This window comes from Phalacrocorax aristotelis, chromosome 17 (genome assembly GCF_949628215.1).
Source record: "Phalacrocorax aristotelis chromosome 17, bGulAri2.1, whole genome shotgun sequence".
Classification (NCBI taxonomy): domain Eukaryota; kingdom Metazoa; phylum Chordata; class Aves; order Suliformes; family Phalacrocoracidae; genus Phalacrocorax; species Phalacrocorax aristotelis.
In genome coordinates, this window is record NC_134292.1 from 6,028,412 (window position 1) to 6,051,269 (window position 22,858).

Sequence of the window (22,858 nt, forward strand, 5' to 3'; positions counted from 1 at the left end):
GGGATGCCTTCCCGTTAGCGAATCGGAAGGGGGCAGTACAAGCTCCTGGACCAAGCTCTTATTGGTTAAGCTGCCGGGAGGAGGCGGGGATAAAGTTACAACATTTCCAATCAGATCGGGAACTGGGAGTCAGTTTGAGCTTGACGGACGTGACATGTATCCGGTAGCTTCCAGAGCGGGGGGAGAGGGGGGGACGGGACACACGTTCTGTGTTGATGGACGGGAGAAGAACCCAATGGAATTAGAGCGGGGAAATTAATGGGCGGCCCCAGCCCCTCACAAGCCTCACGCAGGCCCAGTGACCTGAGGCAAGCAGCGAGGCGGGGCCGTGTCTTGTCCACCCCCGACGGGCAGCGCAGCTGGCCAATGACAGCGCGGTACTGCAGGCGGGAGGCGAGACCTCCGCCTGATGGGCAGGTGGGCTGCCCAATTAGACGAGGCAGGAAAGGGGGCTGATTCTGGAAGCCATTACGCCAGTGTCGCAGAGTGGAGGCCGTTGAGTGGGGTTTGCTGGGAGGCTGCTGTACGCAATTTGCGTATCGTTGGCGGTGCCAAGGGGGGAGCGGGCGGGGACGGACGCCTCCGGGCCCTGAGGGGCCTTGGGGCCCCTCAGTTGTCCCTGGTCCCGGGGGTGAGCAGGCCTGGGGGGGGCCTGCCGCCTCTCGGCCCTGCCCGGCCTCCCCCAGTGCCCCTGGGCCCGGCCAGCCCCCTGCCGGCCCTCAGGTGTGCCCCAGTGCCCCCTCCCCAGTGCCCCTCATGGCCATGGCGTCGCCCCCAGCGCCCCCAGCCAAGAAGCGGAAGATGAACTTCTCAGAGCGGGAGGTGGAGATCATCGTGGAGGAGCTGGAGCGAGGCAAGCACCTCCTCATCAACCACTTCAACGCGGGCGTGCCGCTGGCCGCCAAGGCAGCCGCCTGGCACGACATCCTGCGCCGCGTCAATGCCGTTGCCACCTGCCACCGCGAGCTGCCCGAGGTCAAGAAGAAATGGTCCGACCTCAAGACCGAGGTGCGACGCAAAGTGGCCCAAGTCCGGGCTGCCATGGAAGGGGGAGGTGAGAACCAGAACGGCAATGGCAATGGGACAGAGAGCGAAGACCCGACGGGCGCCGCCACCGCCCCGGTTATCCTCACCCCCATGCAGCAACGCATCTGCAACCTGCTGGGAGAAGCCACCATCATCAGTTTGCCAAGTGGGGACTGCGGCGCAGGTGACGGGACCGAGATACCCATCACCGCGTCAGCCACCACCGTCACCCTGACCCAGAGTGAGTGCCACGCCTGCTGAAGATGCTCTGTGCTGAATTGGAAGGTCATACGGGGGGGCCCTGATGGCCCCCACGAGGAGGCCCTGAGCCCTCTGTGGGAAGAGCCTCAGCAAAAAGAAACCCCGGTATCTCTGTAATGCAAACGTCGTTCCCAATACATCCTCGTGCTGTAGGGAAGTGGCTGCAAGATATGCAGCATGTTGAGAGTCAGCTTTGATAGCTGGGCTCAGCCTTAAGAACAAGGGAAGCTAGTATCCTTTGCACCATGAAGACTGTTCAGTCCCCCTCTCTGGGAACAAAAGCAGGGAGAGAAACATCTCCAAGGCTGATTTTCCAAGTCTGCCCAAAGAGCAGTTGTCATACTGACAAGTGCCGTTCTGGGTCTTGTCTTTGCCCTTATGTCAGTTGCCCTTACGCCTCTTGAACTGGAGGCTGAGAAATTATTTTGCCTAGACAGATAAGGCATGCCCTATTCCTTTGGACTGCACAGCCTAGAAGGAAGCTCGAATGAGGGTGGAGTAGACTTAAATAGGTCATTTTGTGCATTGGTGTTCGTTGTATGTTATCTCACTGAACAGGCAGTATTCCTGTGATACTCATTGAATAGTCCTGTAGATAAAAATCCCTGTATCACAGCTACTTCTTACCCCGTTTCTGTCCTTTGTTCTCAGTTCCTGCAGAGACAACCTACCACAGTCTGGAGGACGGAGTCGTGGAGTACTGCACAACAGAAGCCCCCACCACGGTTACCGCCGAAGCACCCTTGGAGATGATGGCACATCAGCACGAAGTGTCCGCAAAACCCCAGGAGCTGAAAAGCCGAATTGCTCTGAACTCAGCTAAGCTCCTGCAGGAGCAGCGTGTGACCAACTTGCATGTGAAGGAGATTGCCCAGCACCTGGAGCAGCAGAATGACTTGCTTCAGATGATTCGTCGCTCTCAGGAGGTGCAGGCATGCGCCCAGGAGCGACAGGCACAAGCCATGGAAGGAACACAGGCAGCACTGAGTGCCCTCATCCAGGTCCTCCGCCCCATGATTAAGGACTTCCGTCGATTTTTGCAGAGCAATACACCCAGTCCGTCAGTCACAGCTGACCCCAGCCAGACGGGGCAGCAAGATGGCATGATCCAGTGAAAGAAAGAGTGATGGGATGCCTTTTGTGGAAAAAACCTGCCCGTGCTGCTGGTGGACACAGGGAGCGAGGGGTGCTAGCTCTTGTCAATATGAAATGGCTCACCTTGGAGTCTTGAGGAGCCTGAACAGCTTGCTTTCTCTGCTAATCTTATGCTAATCTGCCTTTTCAGACTCATAATACAGAGCTGTAGCAGGATGTATAATAAACCAGGAACTTAATATTGGTTGCTTTAGTTCCTCAAACAATAGATTTATTAAAAAAAAAAAGACAGTTATTTTTTTATTTTTGTTTGGAAAAAAACTCTTCTAAGTATGACACCTCCTTCTTTCCCTGTCAAGATCTATAGCCTTTAACTGACTTCTACCATGGAGAGTCTTTGCTGCAATATCACAGTACTGCAGCTGCCAAGGTACAGTTATCATAAACGGTAGTGCACAGTAGTGAATGCATTTCTGTCTCTTGCTGAAAGCGTTTACTGGAAACGTGGTACCAGATGTGGTACAACCTTCTCTCTGCACCAAGAGTTACAGATCCTGCTCTTGGAGGGTGACATCCAGCCCATGGAGACCAGCACCAAGCCTACATGCAGTTTAAATCCCACCCACATCCCCTGAGGATATAAATGGGATTAAAATAGTGCATTCACCTCATGTTCTAGCTGCATGTGGTCATGAATTCTCACTATAAACTTGGCAGATGTGATTAATATTTTGTGTCTTGGTTACCAGATACTGTCCTGGGATGCGTATCGGATGCAACATATTATGTGTCTCAGTGTAGTTAATTACCAAGGGCCTGGATGAGTTTCACTCAGGTGGATGTAACAGGTGAAGCTCCACCTCTGCCTCATCTGCAGAGTTTGTCACCTCCATAAAACCTTGATCCATCAAAGTGGACTTAGGCTGCAGAGCTTCAGCCACGCAGTCATTCCCAGCATTAGGAGCTCGTCAGCCACTGATTTAACTGAGTGAATTCTGGAGCATTATTTGGTTCTGCTGGTGGTGGTGGTACTTGTTCTGTCCTTGTTAGGAGCTGGAAGCAAGTACAGCCAGTTTTTGTTGAGTCTGCCTCAAGCAGCATTCTGAGAAACGGGTCTGAGGTTCACCTCACTGTTTTCTTTTACCATTTTACAGGGTAAAACAACATTTGCAGCCACTTTCTTTCTTCTTTGAGGTGTTCAGGCTGTGGGGCTTGGTCCTCAATGAAAAAGCTTAATTTCACAGGATGGTGAACATGTTTGTCACAGACTTGCAGTAACTTTATAAACTTTTAGATTAAAAGCTCCACTTGTACAAGCATGGAAGCAAACTTAAAAAAAAAAAAAGAAGGAAGCATAACTCTTCTCCCCATACCTTGCAAAGTGTGTCACATTTAACGGGCTTGTTGCTTGCCAGATGCTACTTTTGAAATGGAACTTTTTCAGAGCCGGTATTTGCTTGCTGTTACGTCTCCTTTAGGGCTGAGATGTGGTGAGCAGCAGCTGATGAGGGAGTGAATTTGCACAATCAAATTGAACATTTACACAGCCTTTTGGGAGGGGATGCTGATGGGGGACCCCTGCTTAGAGCAGTAGGTGAAGAGGCTACCGCTGCCTGTCTCTGGCCTTTACTCATCTCCTCTCGTGTGCAAGTCTGATGTGGGTCAAAAGGACAGCATGGTGAGAAGGGTTTGGCCCCTGGAAGGCTCCCGACCCTTTGGCACTGACATCTCTGGGCTGAGTCAGGGTGGCATCAGCTGCGTCTTCCCACCTTGTCCGGCATCTTGCCACATGAGTAACACTCACCTGACTCTCAGACTTTGTGGAATCAATTGAAATTTATTTTTAAAGTGAAAACTATGTCATATATGTTGGTTTACCTCATTTGTGTAATGATCTCTGCTTTACAAATATGAATTTTAATAAAAAATATGTTTTTGCTAAACAGGCTGTTTCAGTTCCTCGGCATGCTCCAGAGCCAAAATGAGGTCATGACAACAAGTTTGTAACACCGAATCTTCGCTGAGAAAGGGCCAAAGAAGGATGTGAACAGCCACGTGTCATGGCAGCTTGTTCTCTTGTTTATGAACTTTGTGGTCTTGTATTTACTCAATTATGGTTTTTTGGTTTTTTTTTTTAAAAAAATAACAGCTTTTGCAGCCTTACCTTGGAGCACTACTTATTTCACTGTGTGTGACAGGTTACCAAAGCATACTAACCTCCCAACTGCTCAGAAGATGCCACAATAGCCTAAAATTATGAAGTACCAGCCTTTGGCTTTAAATTGCAGCGTACGTTTTTTCAGTGACTAAGCACTTGAGGTGTGTTACTGTTTCATACGAGTAAACATGTTGCCCTTGGAACCACCCATTTTTCTTGTCTTTTCAGGGTAAATACAGAGCTTAGTCAAGCCAGCAGCAATCAGGTGCAAGTTCCATGTACACATTTTTGTCTCATTAAAAAGGTGTAGCAACATTTTAAATACAGGGTGAGCACTGTGATGAGGGGCCTGCTTGTTGCTCGTGATGAGGTCATGAAACTTGGGGGAGGAAGAGAGAAAAGTGTCCCTTAATGCCAAAACCAGGAGAAACAGGTAAAAAAAAGGGCACTCACAGGGCGAACGTATATGCAGGGCATTTGACTGAACAGGGAACTGGTGCCCAAACAGAACAAAAGCTAAGGATTAACACCTATAGATGTTCATTTGTGCTGTTCCACTGTTCTCTTTGTACCTAGAGATTTGTGTTCAGCAACCAGAGCGGGAAAGAGCCGTGCAGGGATGTTATGTTCTGCCGCAGGGTACCTGCGGTGAGGGCAAGCAGCCGGGCGGCAAGCAGCATCCCTTGTACCTGCTGGGAAGAGAAGTTTGGTGGGGACCCTTGGTGGGTCAGAAGATGAACTTTGCAGCAATCCAAGGCAGCTGCCAAGCTGCCTGCAGCACCACTAGCTGCTTCAGGAGCTAAACTCTGGTTGTGATGTGTGCGCCTCAGGCACGGCTTTCCAGGAGGTGGCACTGCGCAACGGGGCAAAGCGCAGGGATCCTGAGCTGCAGCAAAGCACTGGCCACTGTCTGGCCCCAGCAGGATGGTCCCAGAAGTGACCCTTGTTGTCCAGACCTTTTGTGATCCTGCTTGCTCCTCTCACTGATTAATCTTTTCAGGATTGACAGCCTGGAGAGGAAGAAATTCCACGGGTACAGCTCAGGGATGAGGAACATCTGTAGGCCTAGAAAAGTCCAGACACCTGGGAATGCAAACCGGGTCCCTCTGCTTCCTGCCAGCACGGGCAGAGGACACTGAGATGTCGGGAGCTCACGGCTCTCTTTGAGGCAAGCTCACTGCACAACAGAATGGGCAGGCACAAAATAAAAAACCACATTAATTCTTTAATTATAAGGGACAGGTTTTAAAGATTTTTAGAAGACACATAAGTACATCGGTATCCCACAAGTACAGTGTGCTGCCATAGCTACATAACAGTTCTGGATCTCTCTGAGGGACAGAATGATATCACCTGCATACTCACCCAAATTTCCTTTACCTCCTCCAGCACATTTTTAAAGTTTGTCAATGCTGTTTTAGCAAGGCATTCATGTGGGGTTTTTTCTGCTTTTTTTCCTGTTGCTGCCTGAGAGGTTATTGCCAGCAGGTACTGTCAGCACAAGTGTGATCTGGTAAGCATGAAAATTAGAGCATTTAAGATTCTTTGTCTTTCTTGAAAGCATCTGACAAAGAAGCTTCACACAAACGATTGGCACAGCTTCCAGGCTGCATTTTGCAAGCAGGAATGAAGCCCACATAGCCTGCAAACCAGGCTCCGGAGCCCTTGGGTCCCAGCCCTGCAAGGTGATTAACCCAAGGCAGAAGCCCAGCCCCAGCAGGGAGAGTTTCTGTTACCTCTGCCACCTGGGATCCCAAATTAGAGGTTGCCATGTCAGGTGGGAACCATAGACTTACAGTTGTTTCTGTGGCGTTTGGGGTAACAGCGGCATTTGTGGGGCTGCAGCCAGAAGCACGGAACCAGTGGGAGAGCCCACGGCCAGCAAGTCTCTTGTCCGGGGGAGCGCTGAAGGCAGCATCTGGGATACAGACACAGGATAATGCTTAATAAACACAACAAGCCTCAAGGCAAAGTGGGTTCCAGTCTGCAGGTTCTGGAAGGAGCAAACCAGCTCCCATTCCATCAACAGGCCTCCCGGAAAGGAACGGAGAGTCCTGCCGCACATTCCCAGGACACACTGGAGCAGATATGGAAACCAGTAAACAAAAAAAGCCAGGCAGCTGGATTTTCAGGTCTGGCCACATGTTTGGGGAAAGGAATCCACCGACTCCGGATTCCTGCACTCCCTCTGTCTCTGTCGATAACAGGATCCCCTGTCCTGGCAGGCCAGGAACCCACTGTGCAGGTGTGTCCTTTGCATGTCCAACAGGAAACACAGCCTGGCGCAGAAAGTGAAACAGTTCTGGCCTTTATGATGATGGGTTTGGTTAAACATGGAACTAGTGAAAAACACGAGCAGATCAAAGTAGAGCTTGCAACCTGTTATTAAATCAAGCTGAGAAGACACAAGCTTGGAATAGCTTCACACCATAGGATAATCCTATGTAATGGGGATAGATACCCGTTCCCGTCACAGGGCTTCTAGCGACCTGCACACTACAGACAGGGTCACACTGCTGTGGTGTCCCACCCTGGGGGCCTGCACTCCCTGCCCCATTTCGGGACATCCCCAGTCCCCCAGCTCCAGGAAAGGCACCCACCCACCATGGGCACCCAGCCCACAGCTCCTCAGAGCCAGTGCATTGCAAGTGCTTGGCCAGCGGCAGCGCGAAGAACGCACTCGCAGCATACGGTGCTGTGTGATAATCTTTTCTTTTGGGATGACATGGCTGAAAGCTCATTAAAGCCATTATAACAGAGGTTACAGGTGTAACAGAGGAGAGCCGTAATTGTGTTTATGCTGTTGCAGCAACATGTATAATTTAGTTTTCAAACTTTAATCATTTGGCTGCTAGGACAAATGGATTAGCGTGGTGATGTTTTCTAGAGGAAGATGCTGATGATGTAGTTTACAGAGCTTGATGATTTCCTTGTGTATCTGGGATTCCCATGGGATAAGAAGTAGGATTTGACAGCTCACCAAACCCATTACAGAATCTATTTCAATTCACCTTACTGAGTTTTGTCCCTTCTGAATCGATCTTGCCTTGTTTCTTCCCTGCTGCTTTATCTCAGCCCTCGAAATGGGGAGGGAGGAGGCAAGAAAACCCATCTCCTCCATTCTTGCTCACTCACAGTCCCAAGGTGAGCAGGCCGTGGAGATCCCAGCCCCTGGCCAGTGGGACACACCTCCAGTGATAGCAGAGGTGAGGCCCAGACTTAACTGCAGAGCCCAAGCTGATAAATTATCCCAGAGTGATAAGATGATGCCCTGAGCCAGCAAAAGTTGAGGAAGTGATGGTGGCACTGGGGAGAGGCATCAGGAAAGGTTTAGGTCCGGGAAAGCATGGGGCAGGGACGTGGCTGAGGTTCATGGTGGATAGGTGAGGTGGGCACAGCAGGGCTGAGGTCGTAAAGAGAAATCAACAGCATTTGAGTCTGGGGTAAGCAGAACTAATATATATCAGAACGCCCGGTTCACACACGTGGCCCTTTGGTGAACGAACTGGACCTGGATCAGAAAATACCAAGTCAGTGGGATGGTGGATTGACAGAGATACGCAACACTCACATTCAAGGCTCTGCGGTGCCTCTGTGGGGCTCAGGCTCACCCACGCCGACACCTCTCCCAGCCGGGCACGCCTTTAGAGGAGCACTGTCCCTTTAAAAAATGTGAATTTGTCCAGAAACAATTATGCAGCATAAACACAGAAAAATCAACAGGGTGAATTTCGAACTAATAAAGATTTAATCTCTAAGTCATGAGACTGTGTTTGTTAGGAAAATATACATACCCCTGAGAATCCAGCTACGGTTGCTATATTACACACTGTTCAGCAGCTCACTGGGCATTTTTCCAAATCCATTTATTTTTAACATCAGTCACATTATTCAATTAATTTTAAAAACCCTGAGGTTTTCAGGAGATGTTTCCGATAAAACTGCATGAGAACAGCAAGGATGTAGCATTTGGGGCTGGTGCTATAAACAAGGGAAATCCAAGGAGGGGGTTATTTATCAGAGTGAATCATACCAGATAACACACAGCCTCCTCCCACACCACAAACAGAGAGAAGAGAGATTGTCCTTTACCTAGCAATGGAAGCGAAAGATCGACACGTCCCTCAGCAATACGGTTAGGGAATGAGAAGTGTGAGGGACTGGGCTGGATACTTCAGATACTTCCAGCATCTGAGCATCCCAGCTTGGCAAATATTAAATATTTAGCAGGCTGAGCTCTTTCCCAATAAACTGAGAGACAGAAAGCAAAAAAAAAAAAAACCCCAACCCATCTCTAGCAATGTCTCGAGGCCTTGAAAACCCCAGATATCCACTGATGGAATGATACAAGACTTGCCTTTAAAAGCAGCCTCCACAAACCCTGCTTTATGGGAAGACTGGTATCTCCTGCGACAGTTTCACCATGCCAACAAGAAATGCTTTCGCAGCCCAAAGTCCGTGTATCTGCTTAACCTGGTAAGCAAGAACTGTAACAATGCACTTGGCTTAATCCAGCATTTCACCTCTATCTAAGTACATTGCCGTGCACTTTTCCTAGCAGATTTTTTTTAAAGACTCACATTGTGGTAGAATTATTTGATAGCTCTGATATTGTCTGCATAGATGGCAAAGATTAAAGGCAAGGAGCCTGGGTATCAAAGCCTGGCAAAGAGAGTGAGGACTTTCAGGCTTTCCTCCAAGCTTTGCCAGACATGCAAATCAGCCTTGGGAAAAGTCCCTCCCATGTAAGCCTCAACTTCTCTGCAACACAGACTATTAGGCACATCCCTAACTTTAAAAAAATAGGCAAATCACATTGATGATTGCAGACTCCTTCAGGACAAGGAGAGACATTTTGTTCTGATTGCCCTTAAACAATGGAATCCTGCCTAACCAGGGATCCCAGCCACAGCACAGGACGCGGCAGCAGCACATAATAACAGGGAGCCATTTTGATGAAGAGATGTGTTTAACTGGTTGCCACATCTCACACACAGAGGGTGAGACTCCAGGTCCTGGCCCTGCCCTGTGCTGCCCACAGGGCCGTGGGGTGCCAGGGCCTCTCTCCCGCTGCTGGACAGCCAGCCCCGGTCAGCCTGACCCACGGCCCGCTGTGCGGTACCTGGAGGCGCAGGGCGAGGATGGGGTGGCCGCACTGCTGCGTTGGTGAGGCAGTGCTGCCAGAAGAGCGGCATGCCTGCAGCGCGTGGCAGGTACCCGCTGGCACAGATGTCAACTGGAGCTGCTTGGGCAGGGAAGGCAGCTCAACAAGGACAGACCAGGGGCCCTGGCTGCCAAGGGGCAGCGCTTAAGAAGGCACAGAGAGGCCATGTCTGTCAGAGAGGCCTCTCCCATCACCTCAGCCCAAGCGGGGACACCATGGCTGCAGGCCCCAGGGGCCGAGGCCTGCCACCCCCTCAGGCCAGCCCCGCACGTCCCAGTGCCAGCTCGGGGCTGCTCGGCCTGTGGAAGGGCCATGGGACACCCCTGGGGGCGCGGGGAGCCTCCGGGACCCCCCGACCCGGGAGCACACGTCAAGCAGAAACAGCATGCCTCGGTCTGCCCGCGGCGCAGCCGCAGCCCCCCCCACCCCGCTTCCCGCCCACCCTCTCAACCAGGGAGGCGGATCTTCCCCAAACCGACACCCTCCGCTTCCAATCCCCACGCTTTCTTCCCCGCCCCGTGTCGGAACAACCAATCACAGTCTTGCCGTTCTCGGCCCGCCTCTTTGCTGCTTGCCCAATCGGGTGGTGCCGCTTTCGCACTCCGCTCCCCTCCCCCCTCTGGGGGGGTTACGTAGTGTCGGGGTGGTATTCCCGAAGTGTGGTGGTGGTGTTGCTTTGCCTTGTGGCTCCTTGCGGCGTTGGCGTAGCGGCCGCAGTTGGCGTAGCGCAAGCAGAGGCGGCTGTGGCGGGGAGCAGCGGTGCCTGTGGCGGACGTGCGAGGAGAGGGCGGGAGGTGCAAGCGGGACCGGGCAGGGACCGGGCCGGCACCGGGCCGCAGGTCGGTGGAGAGGTCTGGGAAATGAGCTGAGACCTCCCTCAGGTCAGTTCGTTATTTTGGACTGGAAGGGGGAGCTTGAGACCTGGCTGCAGCTCGGTGTATGGGCTGGGAGGGGTGGGGGTGGTGGTGGCTGAGACCTGGCTGCAGCTCGGTGCATGGACTGGGAGGGGTGAGGGGGTGTGGCTGAGACCTGGCTGCGGCTTGGTGCGTGGTTCATGGGGCTAGAGGTAGGCTGCGGCCCGGCAACGGCCCATTGCATGGCCCCTGGGGCCGGGAGAGGGACTGAGACCTGGCTGCAGTTCACTCTGCGGCTCATGGGGCCGGGAAGCAGGCTAAGACCTGGTCGCTGTTGGGTGCATGGCTTGGAAAGCGAGCTGAGACCTAACCACAGCTTAGTGCATGGCCCAGGGGTGCTAGGGGATGGGCTGTGACCTCGCTGCAGCCCAGTGTGTGGCCCACCCAGAGGTGGGCTGAGAAGTGTCCACATCTCAGTGCACAGTCCAGGTGGCTGGAAGGCAGGCTGAGACCTAGCTGCAGCTCAGTGCAGGGGCATGGAGCAGTCACCAGCCTGCCCCCTTGCTCCACTCAGAGGCAGCTTCTGAGGGAGCCTCTGGGGAGGTGTTCAGGCCCCAGCAGAGCCAGCTAGATTCACCCACTCCTGCCCGAGCAGGAAGAGGGGCTTTAATCACCCACCCGTTGCAGGCAGCAGGAGCTTTGCCTGCGTTGGTTTGCAGTCATTAATTCTGAGTATCGGTGAGGATTGTTTACTGACCAGTGTTCATAACCTTGTCTGTTTCAGATGCTAATCAGCTCTTGGCCTCTCTGGCTTAGGTGTTGCATAAATGTGTAATAAAATGACCATCTCTAGCCCCAAAACTGAACCGTGCAGGGCATGGCTTGGTGCGGACCTGGTGCTGGGGGAAGGCAGCATACTTGGGGGCCTGGCTGTTGGGCAGGCAGATGACCTGATTCAGTTGTTACGCTGTGTAATCTGGAGCAGACTGCTTTTTTTTTTTTCCCCCTCTGTGCTGGTTTCTCCATTTATAAGATGCGGGTGCTAATACTTAGAGCTGGTCAGAAAAATAGAAAAGAAACATATTTTTGTATTTATTGAGACAGCTTTGCTTACTCTTGTTAGAATAGGTGTTAGATGGATCTTGCTCTGTAAACTGCTTCTAAAGATGATGGGTGAAAATAGAGCAGATTTTTTATTAGCTGCTTTGCAAAACAGAAATTACGAGGGGGATGACAACAGTGAAGCTTGCTCTAGGCAAAAAGGGGAAAGAGGATGTTGGGGCCAGGCTAATTGGGGCCATACCTCTTGAGATGGGTATGAGTCTGGACTGAATAGTACCCATCCAAACAGGTTTTATAGGAGGAGGAGGAGCCCAAGACTGGCTGGGACTAATTTACTCATTTCCCTCCCAAAGGCTGACCCAAAGACCTGTAACAAGGAGTTGCACAAGAGGAGGGGATAGAAGCTGGAAGCTCTCTGAATGTGCTGCCTGCAGACTTAAGGCTTCTTTGGAGACTCAAGATGACTTCCCAGGAGAGATGCTTTCTGGAGGGGTTGTGCTGAAGACGAGCACTGCAGCCTCTAACTGGGACAGCTCCTGCTGGTCTGGAGCTGAGACCGGCTTCTTTCCTTCCCTTTTCCCTTGGAGATGTTGCAGAGATTTAATCTGACCTCTTCCTCCACACCTGAAGCCTGCCGTGGCGATGATCCCACAGCCAGATCCGACCACCAAAGAGAAGAGAATTGTGCGTTTGAAGCTGGACCGTCGTTGTAACTGAACTGGAGTTTACTCCCTGCTTGTGCTCCTGGAACGAGTGCCGTTCCTCTGCTTGTCTGTGTGTGTCTTGAGCTGCTCCTTCCTGATCTTGTTTGGAATTCCTGGGCTTTCCACACTGAATTTGCCCATGGCTTTCCTGATGAAGAAGAAGAAATTCAAGTTTCAGACAAGTTTCACTCTAGAAGAGCTGACTGCTGTCCCCTTTGTGAATGGGGTTCTGTTCTGCAAAATCAGGCTGCTAGATGGGGGAGACTTTGCTAGCTTATCTACCAGGTAAGAAGCTGCTTGCAGACTTGTGTCCTAGCTGTGCTTCTTTCCCTGGTTATTCTTCACTTGAGCAGTTTAGCATATGGCTACCACTTGCCTACCCCTTGATGGGATTTTAATAGTTCTGTTGTAGGGCCCCACATGCCGCATCATTCTCTGGAGTGGGGAAGAACATAGCTGGAGAGCTCTGAACCTGGGTGGTGTTGGGCTGGTCAGAGCTGGATTGAATTTTTCAGAGATGTGAGGAGGGAGCGGGAGGTCACTGCTCTGAAAGGGACTGGGGTTTGTGGATTAAATCCTCCCTTTCTTCTCCCCCCCCACCCTTTGCCCAACTTCTCCCATGCTATTTCAGACCCTAAGCTATATTGCTTTCATGCCTGACTTGAAACTCAGCTCTGTAGAAAACTGTATCTAAGCAAATCAACCCTTCCCAACTTTGCTCTCCCCCTTTCCTCCCGAATTACTGTTCTTGGTAAGAGTAGAAGTAGCTTGCTTTGCATTGCAAATTGCTGTGCAAGGGAAAACTGCTGCCTGGAGTCAAAGTTGTCGGTGTTAAAGATACAGTTTATCTCCTTGAACCGATGCCATTGCATCTCCAAGTTTGTAGCTGCAGTATTTTCTTATGTGATCTGTCATATTGGGATAGTTCTGTGCATCTTAAAAGGTTGTTCTGCCATCGTGTATTGGCATTTCTCTCTCTCCTTCATGCAGGTCTGTCCCCACTCCTACTACTAATTGCTAATAAAAACTTGCTTTGTTTCCAACTATGCACATAGATTATCACCAGCAGTATGCAAACGCGAATTCCATAACAGCCCCGACTTGCTTTCTTTCTGGCTCAAGATGTGAAGGAAGACTTCAGTGGCTTTCAAAACTTGTTTTTTCAGTTTTCTGAGTGACTGCTTAGTTTTAAAGGTACAGGATTAGTTAGTGCTAGCTGTTAACTGCTTTATCCCAGAGCTAAGGCCTGGATTGCTCTGGTTTTCCAATTTGTGGTGCTGCACACTGAGCTTTCTCATCTCAGGAGAGAAGATTTTATTGGGCAAGCATAAAACATTTCTGTCTTGCAAATAGAAGTGGCAGGGCATTGCCCAAAGCTCAGCTTTTCTTCCAGAGGCACAGTGCAACCTCATCTGAAGTCTGTAGAAGCTGTGGGCGTGGAACACCTCCAAAAATGGACTTTGAATTAATTTCTCTTTTGAAGAAAATCTATCAAAAGAGCTTTTCCTTATAGTGTTCTCCCCTGAGGCTAGATCCTTGGGTATGGTGGAAGCAGCTTATCTAAGGAATTCAAACAGTATGTGAACTCGGAAAGAAATTAACCCCTCTGCTTCCCAGAGACATAATAAAATTAGTTGAACTGGAGGGTGTCTCAGGAAAAGCCTGTGCTGAGAAATATCGATCTCCCTCTTCTTCTCACCCCTGAAAGCAGCTTCTAGGAGCCGTCGCTGCAGTTTGCTGATGCTGCCAGCCGTTTGGGTTGCATTGGATTGTTTTCTGAGCTGGCTGGGGTTCAGCAGTTCGCTCAGTACAGTGTGTTGCAGATGTGTTCCAGCAGCAAAATCATCTGTAACTTAAACCAAACATACACATTACTCTGTACCAGCTTGATTACCTATAAACGAGCAAAGGGGAAGTAGGCTGTTGGGTTTGCCGCCTTTCCCCTAACCTGTCTGTACTCTAACCAAAAGCACATGGAAACCTGTTCCTGCTTGAAAAGTTATGGGTCTCAGGGGTATTGAGTCATTTGACCTTTACCAAATATTTTTCCCCTGTTGCAGTTAGAGAAACTTAAAGAACTTAAGGTTCCAGGAACAGTGAGGAGAAGAGTTACTGTGTGGAAAGGCTTCCAGATCATGCCTTGGCTCTGCTCTACACTCCTCTAGTCATTTCCATGACCTTTTTGATACTCTTTGGATCTGGGAAAAGATTAAAGGGAAGGAGATGCTCTGTCCGTGTTATGTTAGAAGTCTGTACATTATTTAGGATCTGTGATAGTTTCTCTGAAATCAACCACTTCCAAAAACGATTGAGTTTGAAGTTGTAATGTCTGTCGGGTCATCTTATGTGACCTGCTTATGTAAAAAAGTCTGGTGTCTGCTCTGCAATCAATTTGGGCTTCTTCAGCGGTCTGTGGCAATAGGAGGTATACAGCTATGATCAAGCAGACCAGTTGCTCTTTCTGCCCGTGAGTTTTCAGAGAACTGATCTGAACAAGGTATCCCATGTCATTTGGAGTCTGTAAACGGGGGAGAAGTAGGCATAGGAAGCCTTCATAGGGCACATTAAATCAGTTTTCTTTTTTCTCAGTTAAGTGACCCATGATGTAGAAAGAAGAGCATTGTCTGAGAATTTAAGAATCTCCAGAGACAGACTTCACAGGTTATTTACTGTAGACTTACTTGGCAGCTTGTGCACATCTGTGGCAAGAGGTGGGGTTGTGATATATCCAATGAGTTGCTAGGTGGCACCGGGTTAATTTGACCTGGGAGCAGAGCAGAAGTGGGAGGCTGTACTGCCAGCTCCCGTCAGCTTGTCCCGGTCCCAAGTCCACTTCAGCCTGGGTTGCAGGGACCTGTTGCGGCCCACTGCTGTGGGTCCAGCAGAGCACGACCCAGGCCACGACCCCCCTCCCAGACTGTGAGCCACTCACACCTCCTCTGCCCAGGCTGGGACAAAGCAGCCTGGCTGGAGGGGAACCTGTCTGAAATGCATTAAGACTTAAGCTCTTAGGAATTCAAGGCACTCTGGAAAAGGTCCAGGTCCTGTCAGCACATTTGGCTTTGGGGATTTGCCTCTCCTGGGTTTTCTGGTTTGTTTTTTTTCTTCTTGCAGGCAGGTACCCTTTTTTCATACTTGCTGTGCTCAAGCCTTGCATTAAACCATGGGTATTTTAGTGACTAAAGTTGCAACTGTAAATTTCCTTTCGCTTGTCCTTTCCTTTCCCTTTGTAAAAATCTCCTTACGCTCTGGTGGGGCTTCTGAGGATACAGCTCATCTGTTTTAGTTTACAGTGCTCTGTGTGAAAAGTATCTATTGTCTGTGGGTTTATCACCCTCCTGTTAGATTATAGAAGTTGGTCTTCTGAAAATGCATCTGAGCCAGGTGTAGCCCCAGGCAGGTGCTGTACCTCCCTACAGAGAACTACCAGTAGATTCCTTGAATAGCATTAATCCAGATCCTTAAATAGCACAACCGCCAGTAAATTCAGTTGCCTCCCAAGTATCTTTAAATATAGCAGGCGCAGAGCAGTAGGGATGTATTCATGGCAACCGCTTTTGTGAAGCAGATGGGCTGCTGCGTTTTGTACCAGTTTTAAGCTTTTGGGGGAGAGTGTCTTTGTTCCTAGAGAGATGATACAATAAACTCATCAGGAGGTTTTGGATCCATGGATTGGTGCAGGCAGGAGCCTGGATGTCCAACTGAGTGCCTAAAGCTACAGGCTGATGTGACGCTCTTCTGCAAGAAGGGCCGGAAGGAGGATCCGGGGAACTACAGGCCTGTCAGCTTGACCTCGGCTATGGAGCACACGATCTTGAGTGTCATCGCACAGCACGTACAGAACAAGCTGGCAATCAGGCCCAGTAAGCATGGGCTTATAAAAGGCAGGTCCTGCTTGGCTAACCTGATCTCCTTCTGGTGACCCGCTTAGTGGATGAGGGAAAGGCTGCGGATATTGTCTACCTGGACTTCAGTAAAGCCTTTGACAACGTTTCCCACAGCATTCTCCTGGGGAAACTGGTGGCTCATGGCTTGGATGGCTGTACTCTTCTCTGGGTAAAAAACTGGCTGGATGGCCAAGCCCAGAGAGTTGTGGTGAATGGAGCTAAATCCAGTTGGCGGCCAGTCACAGGCGGTGTTCCCCGGGGCTCAGTGTTGGGGCCAGTCTTGTTTAATATCTTTATCAATGATCTGGATGAGGGGATCGAGTGCGCCCTCAGGAAGTTTGCAGATGACACCAAATTGGGCGGGAGTGTCGATCTGCTCGAGGGCAGGAAGGCTCTGCAGGGGGACCTGGGCAGGCTGGATCAATGGGCTCAGCTGTATGAGGTTCAACAAGGCCAAGTGACGAGTCCTGCCCTTGGGTCAATAATAACAACCCCAGGCAACGCTCCAGGCCTGGGGCAGAGGGGCTGGAAAGTGCCCGGTGGAGAAGGCCCTGGGGGTGCTGGCTGACAGCCGGCTGGGCATGAGCCAGCAGTGCCCAGGTGGCCAAGGAGGCCAACAGCATCCTGGTTTGTATCAGCAATATTATGGCCAGCAGGAGTAGGGAAGTGATTGTGCCCCTGTACTTGGCACTGGTGAGGCCACACCTTGAATATTGTGTTCAGTTTTGGGCCCCTCAGGACAAGAAGGACATTGAGGTGCTGGAGCATGTCCAGAGAAGGGAAACAAAGCTGTTGAAGGGTCTGGAGAGCAGGTCTGATGAGGAGAGGTTGAGGGAACTGAGGTTGTTTAGCCTGGAGAAGAGGAGGCTGAGGAGAGACCTTATTGCTCTCTACACCTACCTGAAAGGAGGTTGTAGTGAGGTGGGGGTTGGTCTCAGTTACAGGTGACAGGATGAGAGGAAATGGCCTCAAGCTGCATCAGGGGAGGCTTAAATTGGATATTAGGAAAAATTTCTTTCACTGAAAGGGTTGTAAAGCATTGGAACAGGCTGCCCAGGGAAGTGGTTGAGTCATATCCCTGGAGGTATTTAAAAGATGTTTAAATCTGGTGCTTGGGGACATGGTTTAGTGGTGGACTTGGCAGTCCTGGCTTAATGATTGGACTTGATGATCTTAAAGGTCTTTTCCAACCTAAACAATTCTATGATTCTATGTATATCTTCGGGTATCATAGAAGAGGAAGAGATTATTAAATTCTGCCCACCCCGCCCCAGTTTACAGTATCAGTTAATGTTGAGTGACAGCCAAATGCTCTTTACCTCGGTGCTGATTGATTTCTGCTTGCATATTGGCAGCGAGTGTTGCTGGTGCATGATGTGAAGGAAGTGGAAAGCCAGGTGTTATCCAGAGACTCCTGACACTTCATCCTACATTGTTCTGTTAGCGTGCCAACAGTTCCACTCTGGTATTTCTGGATTTGAAGGGAGGGATTATACTCTGAAAGCCCTGGGTGACTCTAGAGCAGACTGTTTTGCATGAGTTGAGCAACTTTGAGGGCATTTCCCACCTTCCTCATTGTCTTCTGAAGGCACCTCAGACTATTTCCTTTGGAACCATGCTTTTCTATGCACATGCAGCATTTCAGATTGGGTTTGCTGTCCCAGTTTGAACCAAAGAACATAGTCTTCTGCAGCCCAGCAGCTGCTTGCTTGCAGGCTCGATCTGAGAAGAGCTGACCCTGTTAGGGTGGTCCAGCCTCAAAGTATTTTGGTGCTGTAAACCTGAACTGAGAATGTTCTTAGCCTTGCAATTTTTAATTGAGTAAGAGTGAAAGGCCACTTCCTGCACTGCATGCTTTTTGTGTCTGTGTGTCTGTCCCTCTATGTGTGTAAAGCTGCATCCAGAAAGCCGAAGGAAATGCTGATATCTGGGGAGGCACTTCATACCAATAGCTCCCTGTGGACTGAGGTCTGCTTCTGTGTAAGTGTGGCTTTGTCATCCTTATGTCGGTACAGACCTAAAGCTACTTGCTTTCCTTAGCTGGTGTGATGCAAAGCATCGTTATGTCTTAGCGGTATACACAACTTTTTCATTTCTGCAGGACATGAATAAAGGGGGAGAAGCATTGCCCTAACATGTGGCTGGTGTGCGGGGTTCAGAAACCTTTGTGAAAGGAGGTGCAGTCACCCCACCTCTGAAATGCAGCTGTGTTTCAGTAGTAAGAGTTAGAAATCAACTAATTCACTGTCTTTACGTAATTAGTCACTGTGCCTGATGTTACAGGATCCTTCAGGTTCACCACATTCGGCTCTTTCAGACTGGAAAACTGTTAACTGGTTAATCAGAGGCTAAAGGACTAATTCAGGCTAGTTGAGATCTAAATCTTCACCACTGTCTGCCTTAAAACAAAGGGTAGGTAACTAAATAGTTTCTTCTAGAGTCAGCATCCCCGAGAGGGGAAGAAAGCTAGCCGTAGTGAAAGGAGCGGATTGCTGGCTGAGTTCTGCCTCTTGATTTAAGCAGAATTGCCAGGGTGTAGTAGAGGAACTTGGTTGTGGCTCTAAACTGTTCTCCTAGTCCGTATTTTAGGACAATGTGTGCTTGGCTCTATCCTCTGCTAGAATACATGGTGTGATAATGTATTTTTTAAGTGTTTTTGTTGCAGACATGTCTGAAAATGTAGGCCTTCCTTATGTATAAATATATTCCTAATATACAGATCAAGAGAGCAAGTTTTAATGCTCCAGAGCAGCTTTACATGGTAACATCCTTCTTTCCTGCCTGGCTGCAGCCTCAGGAGTGGGCTGGGGGTGTTAGTGGAGGAGGCATTTGAATACAGCCTCTAGAAATTATTTGCAATAAAATGTAACCTAGTTCAAGATAATATTACGGCATGGTACCTGCATGGCTTGCATCCTGAAACAAATGTAGAGAAACTAGACAGCAAAGATGAGAAAACGGTGTTTCATTCCAACAGTGTATCTAAATGTAGGTGAAAGTCATGAAAGCAGAAGCAGTGGGTGAGGTTTAACCTCTGGCAAGTTGAGGGTGTTGGAAAAAGTGCAGAAGTGATAGAACACAAGATCCCCAGTACAAACCATCTTAAGCTGCACTTTGAATTTGCAGAGCATTTCTTTCACCTTTTTTGGACTCTGGCTGCTACACCTGCACGGTCCAACCACAGAGGCTTTGGGGTGGGTTGTTTTGCCTCATGCCAGACTTGCCTCTTCCTGTCACCGTGCTGGAGCCTGTCACAAGACAGGCAGAATTACGTTCAAACTTTCCTGCCACGGGGGCTGTATCCTGATGAGTAAAGAACAGTCTCTGTTCATGCTCTGACTCCTGTTCCGCCTGCTGTTGCTCAGGCAGGGGCTGCTTTGTTGACCAGAAGCTGTAATCTAAAGTTCTGTAACGGATACGCTGTGTGTACAGCATCAGTAAATATGTTCAGATACAGCTGGCTTTCAAACTTCCCCCTCATCACCGATTCTGAACTGGCATTGCTTTGACAGCTAACTCTTAGCAACAGCTTTATCTGTGTGACTTAAGCAGACCTTGGCTCAGAAAATTACTCATTGAAAATTAATGTCCTACTTTGAGACTAGGGCTCTGTGGCCTGTTTGATTTACAGGGTGACAATACTATCAGCTCTGGCTGAGGACAGGGGAGGTAGGAGGGGGTGTGCCCCCCTTAAATACATGTATTTATTTCTGAAATACAGGGGAAAACCTAAATGGCTTCCAGTCTGTTTATTCTTTGTGCTCTTTAGCTGCCATCAGTGTTGACTCTAGCTTTGTAGCTGTATTTCCAAGGAATTCATGCATGCCTTTGGGAGCCTGTGGTCTCACTGCACAGTGGTTGGTATTTTAATAGGCCGTAAGTTGCCAATGGCAAGTTGTTCTGGTACCAGTTTCTAGATAAATGAGGTAGGTACAGATTTAGTTCTTATTATTTTATTGCAGGAAGCTACATCTGATACTCTGTTGTGAAAGAACCCAGCGTCTCCCTCCAATCACAAACCTCCCTCACTTCAGGGCAAGTCTGCCTGCTCTCAAGCCTGATGGAGCAGGGTGGTGAGCTTTAACAGCGTCCACCTGCACTTGGCTCTGTGGGGTCTCATCCGTACAAGGACAGACGGATGTGGCTCTGTATGTGGCCTCCTGTTTTCAAACAGGATATGTTCTGCATCCTCTGAGGGCTGCCGGCTCCGCGCTGGGCTTGCAGCCTGCCCAGAAATGGATCAGGAATTATTTTGTAGCCGTGGCTCGTTGTATAATAAAACGCAAGCCTTTAGGAATGCCTGGGACTGACATTTGGATCTGCTTGTTCCTTCTGTAATGGCTTGTGACCTTGTATCAGTAACCTGTGCTGTACCAGTGATTATTTCAGGTGGCTGGATGTGTTACCCCATCCCAGTACCAGCTACTTACATTGCAGGATGAGAGGCTTTTTTATCTTGCCATTTATTCGTGTTATGCCAAGCGCCCTTGCTGGGAGGCACGATACACATCGCTATCGTAACTCTGGACTTGGCATCATGATCTCTCTGGTACCATACAGTGGGACTCAGCATCTCAGTTAGTGCCTGGGTTTGAAAAGCACTTCCCACTAGACAAACAGTTGTGCCTGTGTTCACTGGATGAACAGCCTTCTTGTTTGGTGTGTTTTTAATCTGATGAGCAAGAAAGGGAATTGTTCTGCTGGATTCAAAATTGCTGATCTTCATGGATGTAATTTTCACGTGCTTCTTGTGAGTCTCCCGTGTAATTGATAAGGCTGAGATGAGAAAAAGATTGAGGAAATGGAACTAGGTTATGGGGATGAGAAAGAAAATGAAGAGGAAGCACATGGAGACTAGAGGATTGGGAGGAGGCAAGCGTGGAAGAGTCAGGATGTTCTAGATAAGCAGTAGCATATACAGCTTGTGTAACAGATGCTTTCTCTGTGGATAGAAAGTAGCTGAGCTGTCAAGAGAGCAGGATTATGCCTTTCCTTTGGGTGAATTTATCGTCCCTCATTGGTGAGAGGAGTCCTTGAAGGAGGTCCCGTGTTGTAGTAGGAGATGTGACTGAAGCTAAAAATACCTTTACGGCTGCGTGCTGTATTCTAAATAAGAAATGAACACTGTCTGTTGAGCGTGAAAGCACTGAGGGTGCTTACATGGGAGGAAGGAAGAGAGTATATGGATTTATTGTCCTGGAAGGGTTAGGAAGCTGCAGCACTAATGAGCAATGCAGCTTTAGAGACCTACAGAGACCGTTGTCCGTGCAGGTGGTTGGTAACTAGCCTGAAATGTGCTCTCTGAAATAAACAGCTAAAGCTAGAAAACGTTCTTTTGGGATTGCAGCTTCCTAGAGCTGCATGTTTGCCTAAAAGATGCAAGTTCCTTCTGTTGCTGTTCAGCGTACCCAATGTAGAAAACAAAATTTAAGGTCTTGTTTAGTGCCCTTCTATCAAGCTTTATGGTCCAGTCTGGCTTTGCCAATGCAAAAGCAGATCAAGGAATCTGTAATAGGAAACCCTGTGAAAGGGATGTGGCTCAGGGTTTCAGTTTGGGGTAGTCACAATCCTCCATTTTTGCTTCCAGAGTAAAACTTTGTACAAAATGACTGCAGCAAGATGTTTCACTAATGGATATTGGGTTAATGATCAATAGAGACTCCCTCAGCCAGCTGCCACATGAAAGACTGGTTAGCACATGCCTACCTGTGCTCCTGCACTGTAGCTGGAGTTTTCATTCCTCCTGAAATGCAATTTGTGAGCATAAGGAGTACAAAATGGGGAGGCCAGAGTGAACCCTGCCAAAGGTTTCCAATTGCCGTGTTCTCTGTCCGGTCACTTTTGTTTCCAGTCCTTAAGGGATAATATTGCTCATCGAAATAAAAATGCAAATAGCCAGGAGAGAGGGAAGGAAAGGCTTGTCTGGAAAAACTCAGGCTTAGAGAATTATTTTTTCCCCAGCCTTGTATCAGACTCTTTCAGGCTTTATCCATGCTTGAAAGAGCAAAGGTGAGGTTGGGTGTGGTATCATGGTTTTCAGTGGATTTTTGTTCACATGTGTATAGGTTGGGGAGAGGAGGGTTGCCAGCTTGGCTGTGTTTTCATCATGCTTTTTCTGTTTCTCTTGCTAGTTCTTCTTCTTCCTATCATCACCCAGGCTGTGCCTCCGTGTCACAGAATATGAGAGAAGCATCTAGGATATTTATAATTCAGCAGTCTTTCCAGATCTCTTAATGCTCCATTGCTCTGGAATAGAGCAATAGTTTTAGCATTCACGTTTTGACATAGACTTGCTGTACCAGGTCAGCTCCAGCTAGTGCAGTGTCCTGTTTCCAGACTAAGCAATAAGGGCTGTTCAAGAGGTAATGTGCTTGCCTGTTACAGATTAATTATGCAGTAACCCCTCTGTAGGAAAGCTCTTTTCCTGGCTTCTGTCAGCAGCTTGCGATGCTTCATCTCAAAGTTCAGTAACACCAGGCAATTGCATCTGCATAAATGTTGAATTCCTTTCAAGTGCAGTGCTGCTTATCTTCTGCCTTCACTAGCCTGCAGCACTCCTTGCCATTAGGGAAATTCTGTGTTGTGGAGGAGTGCATTTCCTATAACTGTTTCTTTTATTTGCTGCCTTTCTACTTTGTTGAATACCA

At 49.2% G+C, this 22,858-nt stretch overlaps 2 protein-coding genes across 2 annotated transcripts in view; both read left to right on the forward strand.

Annotated features, from left to right (window-relative positions):
• Positions 1-436: 436 nt before the first annotated feature.
• Positions 437-4,325, forward strand: NAIF1 (nuclear apoptosis inducing factor 1). The gene is made up of 2 exons (XM_075111893.1): positions 437-1,267; positions 1,939-4,325. Exons 1-2 carry the CDS (start codon positions 757-759, stop codon positions 2,400-2,402), a joined length of 975 nt encoding a protein of 324 aa, XP_074967994.1. The 5' UTR covers positions 437-756; the 3' UTR covers positions 2,403-4,325.
• A 6,024-nt stretch (positions 4,326-10,349) lies between these two features.
• EEIG1 (estrogen-induced osteoclastogenesis regulator 1) overlaps positions 10,350-22,858 on the forward strand; it is a 35,340-nt gene continuing 22,831 nt past the window's right edge. The window contains exons 1-2 of the mRNA XM_075112666.1: positions 10,350-10,585; positions 11,974-12,609. Of these exons, the coding sequence (XP_074968767.1) occupies positions 12,464-12,609 (146 nt within the window). The 5' untranslated portion in view covers positions 10,350-10,585; positions 11,974-12,463. The remainder of the gene's footprint in view (positions 10,586-11,973; positions 12,610-22,858) is intronic.

What these genes read in the sequence shown, in the direction of transcription:
- NAIF1 (XM_075111893.1), top strand. Translation starts at nt 757, where the DNA reads ATGGCCATGGCGTCGCCCCCAGCGCCCCCAGCCAAGAAGCGGAAGATG. An exon ending in CACCGTCACCCTGACCCAGA is followed by an intron (nt 1,268 to 1,938) that starts GTGAGTGCCACG and finishes CTTTGTTCTCAG; the next exon opens with TTCCTGCAGAGACAACCTAC.